Source organism: Bison bison, unplaced genomic scaffold (assembly GCF_000754665.1).
Source record: "Bison bison bison isolate TAMUID 2011002044 unplaced genomic scaffold, Bison_UMD1.0 scf7180017864304, whole genome shotgun sequence".
Lineage (NCBI taxonomy): Eukaryota > Metazoa > Chordata > Mammalia > Artiodactyla > Bovidae > Bison > Bison bison.
Window position 1 is genome coordinate 8,283,091 of NW_011494876.1, and position 8,864 is coordinate 8,291,954.

Sequence of the window (8,864 nt, forward strand, 5' to 3'; positions counted from 1 at the left end):
CTCCAGAGGCTTCCTAAAGCCCCATCCCGAGGTAGTGGACACCACCAAATTCCAAAGCAGAATGACTGCCAACTGGATCTAGCTTTCAAAAATGTTGGCCTCCAACACTCAAGGTGGAGGAACGCTCAAAAACAGCTTATCTACAGTGATAACCAGGTCAGTCATGATCTGTCCAATCTCACCTTCTCTTAGACAAAAACCCCTAGAGTTAACTGTTCCACCCTCCGCAGTACCCCAGTGGGAGGCTAGCAGCCCAGCAGTGGCCCTGAAACAGGCCACAGACCGTTGCAGCAAGATCATAGGTTAGATCCAGGTAGAAACACCTTCCCCAGCCGTGTCAAAAGGAGTTCTGAGAGTCCCTTTCCCTGGGCCAACTTTGACAGTGGGCAGTCAACTCCCGCCTGCGGATCTGGGTTCCTTCGTGGTCCCCACACTCGGGAGGGGAGACCACCTGGCCTTCAGACCAACCAGCGACCCTCAGAGGGAATTGGAGGCCAGCGACCCCCAAAGCAGGCAGCCCCCAGCTGTTTGAAACTGCCTTTGCTTTTACCTCAGAAAGATGGGGAGGCTGTATTCATGTCACAATTATTATTAAGGATGCTTTAAAAAGAACTGTTTTCCCTAATATCAGTTATAAAGCCAGTAAGTGGTTTCCCTGTGACCAGGAATGCAACTGCCCAACGTCCTTTCCCTTTCGTCAGAGTAACAAGGAACCAGCACGTTTGCAACAACAGGACTGTGAGATGCTGGCTTCCAAAATTAAAATACCAAAATGCCCATGCAGTTGATGTGTAGGTTTTAGGGCTGTATTTTAAAACTAAAATCAGAGTGGAAAATGAAAATTTTGAAGGTCATGATGAAAATGAAATGAATGTAAATGAAGTCATTGGGGCGCCTTTTAAAGATGCTGTATTTCATTTAAATATCCAGACAAGGAAATCATCTCCAATCAGCTTTCCTGTTTGTTCACCACTTCAGTGATCTAGACACACTGTCCCATTTCACAGACAGAAACAGAGCATCTTTAAAGTTAGAAAAATCAGTATAGCTTACTTTACCGAAAATTCACGTTCAAAATGGTGCATGCTCTACTGAAAATAGCAAAGAGAGAGAGGGGGGGGACACAAGTCATTATTCAGTGTCATTATTTAGTGACATTATTTAGTGTCATTTAATCAAATAGAGACAATAAAATATTAGTCTGAATCACATGCTGATTATTCTCATTGCAAACTAGGGTATATTTAAGTGAATCACAAGAAGCACGGTTTGTAAATACGACAGTGATCCTCTTAAGAACATGGCAAACATATTAATACTAACAGAGTAACTGATGAGTCACTTTTCTCTTCATTCTTTTTCTTTCTTCTGAACCAGTTAGGTGCTATTCAGAAGACCCACATGGTTTTATCTCCCCTGAAAAGTGGAATGGGTCCTGGGAGTGTACCTAGTTCTATTACTTAAATAAGACCAGTTTATGAAGAAGGGAGAACAATGAGAACTGATCACTTTTCCACACAAGTCTTCTACAGTCTAAAATAGGGATGTGTCTTTTTAAAGCTGGAAAGAGCAAAAGCATGGGGAAGTCTAACCTGGGCAGGAACATGGGGCCCCTTCCCTGAAGGTGCTTAGATCCAGAGGCTAAACAGGAGAGTGAGCAGAAGTAGCTTACTTAAGACTTGCTCGTGGTTCAGTTACTAAGTCATGTTCGACTCTTTGTGACCCCATGGACTGCAGCACACCAGGCTTTCCTGTCCTTCACCATCCTCTTGAGTTTGCTCAAATTCATGTCCACTGAGTCAGTGATGTTATCTAACCATCTTATCCTCTGCCACCCCCTTCTCCTCTTGCCCTCAGTCTTCCCCAGCATCAGGGTCTTTTCCAGTAAGTCAGTTCTTTGCATCAGGTGGCTGGAGTTTTACCTTTGGCATCAGCATCTACTTAAGACTAGAAAACTATTTTTAAAAAGGGCGAGGGGAAAGAATTCCCTGGCAGTCCAGGGATTAAGACTTGACACTTTCACTGCCAGGGGACCAAAGATCATGCCGAAAAAAAAAAAAAAAAAAAGACACATTTTTTTTCTTGTCTCCTTTTAACTGACTAGATTCCAGGTTAATTGTGAAAGATAACCTTTTCCCTGACAGTGAATCCCTGACTTCTGAATGAACCAACCTGCTCCCTCGCCTAAAGGAGAGTCCCTTCCTCTGAGAAGGGGCCGGTCAGAGGCCCATGTGGGGTGCAGCAGGCTGACCACTGACCTGGGGCAGCTCAGGAGGATGCTAGGGCCACTGCCTGCCCACCACACTCCAGCAACTGAGGACCCAGGAAAGGAGCTCATACACTGGGCTTGGAGGCAGGGAGGAGGGCTGCAGGCAGGCAGCAGAGCAGAACCAACACATTGTGCAAAGAAGCACCACAGACAGACCTGGTCATCCCCCACATGGAAACTGCTTTATGTGGTTTTGAGAAAAAGGCAATTTTTAGGGCCACATATGTCTATTTTGAGCCTAGAGTGGGTTTCAGACTTTGATGTGGCTAGATAAATCCTGGGAGCTGCAACATTCTAAAAGAATCTCTCCCTTTTCTTGTACCTTATTTGTTTTACTGAAGTATAGTTGATGTACAATATTATATAAGTTACAGGAGTACAATATAGTGATTCAGAATTTTTAAAGGCTATACTCCACTTACAGCTATTATAAAATTTTGGCTTTATGCCCTGTGTTGTACAGTATATCCTGGTAGCTTATTTTACACATCATAGCTTGTGTCTTACTTGTCCTAAATCTTCCTTCTTGTTACTCAAGTTCTCAGTCTTTCTGTGCCCACAAGGCCCCGCTTTGCCTCTTCCTCCAGTCCTGCACTCATGAAACTTCCCTCTTTTTAGTCACTCTCACAGACCAGCCTTCTACAAACTGCCAGCTCTCCCTCTTCAAAATTATTGCTTAAAAATGATAAACTGCAAGCAAGAAGGGCTAAATTCTCTTGCAAGGTATTCACAGCTTAACTTCACAGTACTTTCTTGCTTATTAAGCCCTGTGTACATTATCTACCTCATAAAGACCAGGAATTCTCTTAAAAGACAGCTTCAAAGAATGGAAATTACTTGTGCAAGGTCACCCAGCAAGTGGTGGAGCTACGTCCCAAGCCTGGGGCTACTTTCAGGGCTCTTACCAAACCAGCCAAGCACAGCTTTTAGCAGCACAGGCCCTGCAGTGCACCAAGAGAGCAGGTGCTCAGGAGAAACCAGGGAGATGAACAGGGGCAGAAACCAAGACTGAGTCCTGGCTCCAGTATCTCCCACTGTGTGACCTTAGTCAAGGTCCACTAGAGCCTCAATGTCTTTGTCTGTGAAATGGAGCTATAAGTACAATCCCTGCTCCTTGGATAGGAAGGTATTCATGAGGATTAAATAAAACAGTAACTATAAATCTCCTAGAACATTGCCTATCACAAAATAAGCACTCAAAACATGTGAAATATGATTATTAACAACAATAATAATTTGGGTTTCCTGCTTACCTAAGATTTCCCCAAATACTCTTTATACTCTATTGCAAATCTTTTGGGGTTTTTTTGCAAATCTTTTTAAAAACACACACACACAATAGCAAGACAGCAGGCCTGTCTCCTCCCAAAGGGAGAGTAGGAGCAAATATCTGCATGTAAATCAGGACCTTCTAAACCACTCAGCTCCATGAACACAGAGTGTAAACACTAGCTGGTGACACTGACCCAGAAACCAGTCAGAATAAAGTATCTCAAAGTTCTTGAAAGAATGGCCTTCTAGAGGCAGGAAACCTATCCTTTAGAAAAAAGAAAGTGCTAGGAATGTTCTCACTGGGGAAAAAAAAAAAAAAAGGCTTTAGAGAATTCCACCCTACCCAATAGAACTACCAACAAACTTAAGGAAATCTTTCTACTCTTTCTCCCATCAATCTGGTAAGGATTTCAAGAAAAGGCCCAGGGCAGAGAGGTTCAGAGAGAAACAGGAGAGGCCCCAGTCCTTACACAAATGCTGGAAAGGACTCAGGAGAGTAAGACTCCTTTGCTTAGAAACACCTGTCTCTTCTGCCCTGTCCTGAAAGTAACTGAGCTTAAAACCACCCTTAGGTACCACAAATGCTTTTAAAACTGATGATTTCAGGAAGAAAGTCAATGCTGTCAAACTGATCTTGCCTCAACTGATCTACTGCTGAGCAAACTGCCAGGGGTGGGTCCACAGTGAGTTTATGCAGGTGTGTGTGTGCTCAGCTGTGTCTTTATGACCCCACGGACTGCAGCCTGCCAGGTGCCTCTGTGCATGGAATTCCCCAGGCAAGAATACTGGACTGGGTTGCCATTTCCGTCTTCAGGGGACCTTCCTGACCCAGGGATCCAACCCATGTCTCCTGTACCTCCTTCATTACAGGAGGATTGTTTACCTGCTGAGCCACTGGTATAAATGATGTTATTTTCCAGCAAACAGTGGGTTTAGAGGATACTTGATTAGAAAGAACTGAGATGGGCTCCTCTAACCCTCTCCCTTTTGCCTTTTTAACCCAAAAGAATCCTCCTGTCAAGAAGGAGACTAGGGTTCAATCCCTGGGTCGGGAAGATTCCCTGGAGAAGGAAATGGCTACCCACTCCATTATTTTTGCCTGAGAAATCCCCCGCACAGAGAAGCCTGGTGGGCTGCAGTCCATGGGGTCAAAAAAGTCAGACGTGCCTGAGCAAATAAACAACAACAACCCAAACCCAGAAATCGACTTATTCAAGGCCTCCCAGTAACGCACAGTGCCCTGAGGACGGACTGTGTATCAGGTGCTGTTCTAGCCTCTTAGGCCTGGGACTCTCTGGATCCTCAGAGTAAATCCACTAGACAGGCATTGTTGCTATCTTTGTTTACAATCGGAAAGCTGATGTGAAAGCTCTGCCTCTCTGTACGCCCAAGCTAAATCAAACTAAATCAAACCTCTCTGGGTGAAAGCAGAAAAGGACAGCCTTATTAGTTTGCCAGGCACAGGTAACACAGAGGGCTCCTGCCTTGAAAAGCTATGTATCTCTACCCCCAGGGGATTTGGTAAGGGGTTTTGTAACAAGAGTCTAAGGGTGGGGTCCCTGACAAGATTTAGGTGTGTGCAGGGCTTAATCTCGTCTCAGCAGGTTTCTGGATGCTCCTCCCTTGATTAGCAACTCTACCCTTTGAAACTCCGGGAAGGTCATGCAGGCTGGTGTCCTGCCTACAAGAAACAAGGGACAACAGGGGCTCCATGCCCAGGAGCCCTATGGGGCCTCACTTGATTTTGAAATCTGAAGCCCAGGGAGGTCAAGTGTCTTCTCCAAGGTTCTATCTAGAACTACAGAGTGGTGACCCTCAAGTTTACGTTTTGCAGGCCAAGATGTAGATCCCAAGGGCTCCCAGATGGAGCTGTGTTTGAGATGCTACCTTCAGCAGGAATTCCTTTTCAAAGTTAGCCCTTGAAAATGAAGACTTTTCCTTCATTTCTTGAGAAAATGGCATATTATAAAGCCAGAAGATATTAATACTATGCTTGACTTAGTTTCCAGATACAGCATAAATGTGGCCTAGAAGTAAAGACATAAATTGGAATAAATTGTGATTCCAGCAATAAGACAGGTAGAGTGCAGAGAGGCGGCAAGAGAGATGAGCCCAGTGAGAAGCCTGGCCGCCTGTCCTGAAAGGGAAAGGACCAGTCTAAGTAAGGGCTGCCCAGGCAGCGAGCAGGCTGAAAGCCTTGCCCTCACCCAGTCCAGTTCAGTTCACTCGCTCAGTCATGTATGACTCTCTGTGACCCATGGACTGCAGCACGCCAGGCTTCCCTGTCCATCACCAACTCCCAGAGCTCGCTCAAACGCATGTCCATCGGGTCGGTGATGCCATCCAACCATCTCATCTTCTGTTGTCCCCTTCTCCTCCCACCTTCAATCTTGCCCAGCATCAGGGTCTTTTCCAATGAGTCAGTTCTTTGCATCAGGTGGCCAAAGTATTGGAGCTTCAGCTTCAGCATCAGCCCTTCCAATGAATATTCAGGACTGATTTCCTTTAGGATGGACAGGTTAAATCTCCTTGCAAAGGACTCTCAAGAGTCTTCTCCAACACCACAGTTCAAAAGCATCAATTCTTCGATGATCAGCTTTTTTATGGTCCAACTCTCACATCCATACATGACCACTGGAAAAACCATAGCTTTGACTAGACAGACCTTTGTCAGCAAAGTAACAAAGTGCCTGCTTTTTAATACGCTGTCTAGGTTGGTCATAGCTTTTCTTCCAAGGAGCAAGCGTCTTTTAATTTCATGGCTGCAATCACCAACTGCAGTGATTTTGGAGCCCAAGAAAATAAAGTCTGTTCACTGTTTCCACTGTTTCCCCATCTATTTGTCATGAAGTGATGGGACCAGATGCCATGATTTTAGTTTTTTAAATGTTGAGTTTTAACCCAGCTTTTTCACTCTCCTCTTTCACTTTCATCAAGAGGCTCTTTAGTTCCTCTTCACTTTCTGCCATAAGGGTGGTATCATCTGCGTATCTGAGGTTATTGATATTTCTCCCAGCAATCTTGATCCCAGCGCGTTTCATCCAGCCCAGCATTTCGCATGATGTACTCTGCGTATAAGTTAAATAAGCAGGGTAACAATATACAGCCCATCTTTGCCTGAAATGTTCCCTTGGTATCTCTAATTTTCTTCAAGAGATCTCTGGTCTTTCCCATTCTATTGTTTTCCTCTATTTTTTGCATTGATCACTTAGGAAGGCTTATCTTTTTCTGCTACTCTTTGGAAGTCTGCATTCAGATGGATGTATCTTTCCTTTTTCTCCTTTGCCTTTAGCTTTTCTCCTTTTCTCAGCTATTTGTAAGGCCTCCTCAGACAACCATTTTGCCTTTTTGCATTTCTTTTTGTTGGGGATGGTCTTGATCATTGCCGCCTGTATAATGTCACGAACCTCCGTCCATAGTTTTTCAGGCACCCTGTCTATCAGATCCAATCCCTTGCATCTATTTCTCACTTCCACTGTAAAATTGTAAAGGACTTGATTTAGGTCTAGTTTCTCTACTTTCTTCAATTTGTCTGAATTTCGCAGTAAGGAGTTCACGATGTGAGCCACAATCAGCTCCCAGTCTTGTTTTTGCGTATAGAGTTTCTCCATCTTCCCCAGCATTGGTGGAGCACTTCCCATGGGAACGGTAGCATGACGGTACCACCTGTGCGGCCCTGTACAGTACAGAAGTTCGAGATGCTGCTTTGTTGGTAGTTTTTTTCAGGAGGAGATTCTCTATTTAAGAAGAACTATTGGGGGAGGAAGTTACCGTGGACGGGACCTGAGGAAAGCATTTGCCTGATCAGTATCTATCATTTTGGAGCTCCTGAGAGGTGCTGGCAAAGCCAGGCCACTCAGTTGGGCCTTGTCTGCGTGCTCATCTCTGTGACCCAGGACTTATTAGCACAGTGCCAAGCATACTTCAGGCTCTGGATAAATACATCGAAAGTAGCTGAATGAATAAACTCCCTGTGGGTGGCTTGCTTGGGGCCTTAAATGCTAGGTTGATAGGCAAATGCCAGTTATTATTTTTATGAGTCGCATTAATGATAAATGCCCAGCAGAGGTCAGAGTATAGTCTCTGGGGCTGAGTCAATCATTTCATCAATAAAACATTAAAGAACATAGAGGAAAAGAGACAGCCAACACCTGCTGGGCACCTCTCATCTCTGCCAGGCATTGTGCTTGGGGCCTCACATGTGTTTCCCTCTGAATACTTGTGACTACCCTTCAGGACATGGAACTATATTCCCAACTGTTCCCTCTCACCTCAGATGAAGTTTATTCCAACACTGATTCTAATTACAAAAGACTCCTCTTTTTCTTCTCATTCTAAAAGTTGCCTCATTTCATGCAAACCAGCTACTGTATCAGAACTGAGAACTCAACTGAGAACTCAGATTAGAGGATTCATCGAAAATAATCCAAATGGACTGAATTCTCCAAGGTATTTAAAAATGAGAACTGGCAGGTAACTGCCCACCTCGAATGCACACAGCAAGGTGGTCTGCACTTCTAAGCAGACACCTCACTTCTCAAAGGAGGCTTCATGGATTCTCACTACTAGTTCTCTCCTATTTCCTTAATATGTCTAAGCAGTGTGAAATCAATATCCATCCTCTCATCTAGAAAATGGTTCAACATGATCGTGGGCAGTGGCTCTCCAAAAATTTCTGATCAGCCTATAGAGGTCACCTCTACAAAAGACAGAGAAGAAGTCTACTTTCTATATGGATCAATATGTGGGGGCCTTCTTGTAAAATCTGCTGACAAAGTCAGATAGGAAATAGGATATTACGTCTCCATGAGACAAGCACTTTTATTAAAATAAACCCTAGCCCCAGAACACTCCACAACAAACCACCAGTAACCAGCCTCCATGATCAAGACACCCGACAGCCAGATGTAAGCCCTTCAAACCAGTCCCCTTACATTTGATGGTCATCTTTTTATTTTTTTCTTTTTGGAAGGTCTGTTAGAAGCATTTGAGAGGGGTTGGGTAATGCTCTTGGTAGCTGCTAGGCACCACTTTAAGCTTTAATGAGTATGGTATTGTCAACTCATAAATCAACCCCAGCCCACTCTCCCTTCCAATGGCTGCAGAGACTCCTCCAAACACAGCCAGCAAGCTCTGAGTGGTAGAACCAGTTCCTCTGACATCTAGAACATCTGGTTCAGTTAAGGAGTTGAAAGGAGATTCTGGTACCCCAAAGCATTTTTATGGGGCTTGCAAAGTAGTTAGGAGAGAGATATTAGTTCCAAAAAAAAGAAAAAAGATAGCGTTATGAGGCCACTGCACACATTTAGAGGTTATTCCCTGG

The 8,864-nt window shown here is 44.4% G+C and overlaps 1 protein-coding gene across 8 annotated transcripts in view; it reads right to left on the reverse strand.

The window, feature by feature from the left end:
* Positions 1-8,864, reverse strand: part of PXK (PX domain containing serine/threonine kinase) — a 55,859-nt gene that overhangs the window by 4,417 nt on the left and 42,578 nt on the right. For 2 of the 8 annotated variants that reach the window (XM_010851589.1, XM_010851592.1), the window contains exon 17: positions 1,054-1,091. The exons of 2 other annotated variants lie outside the window; for them this stretch is intronic. In XM_010851589.1, coding sequence (XP_010849891.1) covers positions 1,072-1,091 — 20 coding nt within the window. In that variant the 3' untranslated portion in view covers positions 1,054-1,071. Of the gene's footprint in view, positions 1-6; positions 1,092-2,258; positions 2,268-8,864 lie in introns of those variants that run through there. 4 more of the 8 variants (XM_010851593.1, XM_010851590.1, XM_010851594.1 and 1 more) reach the window with 3 other exon arrangements.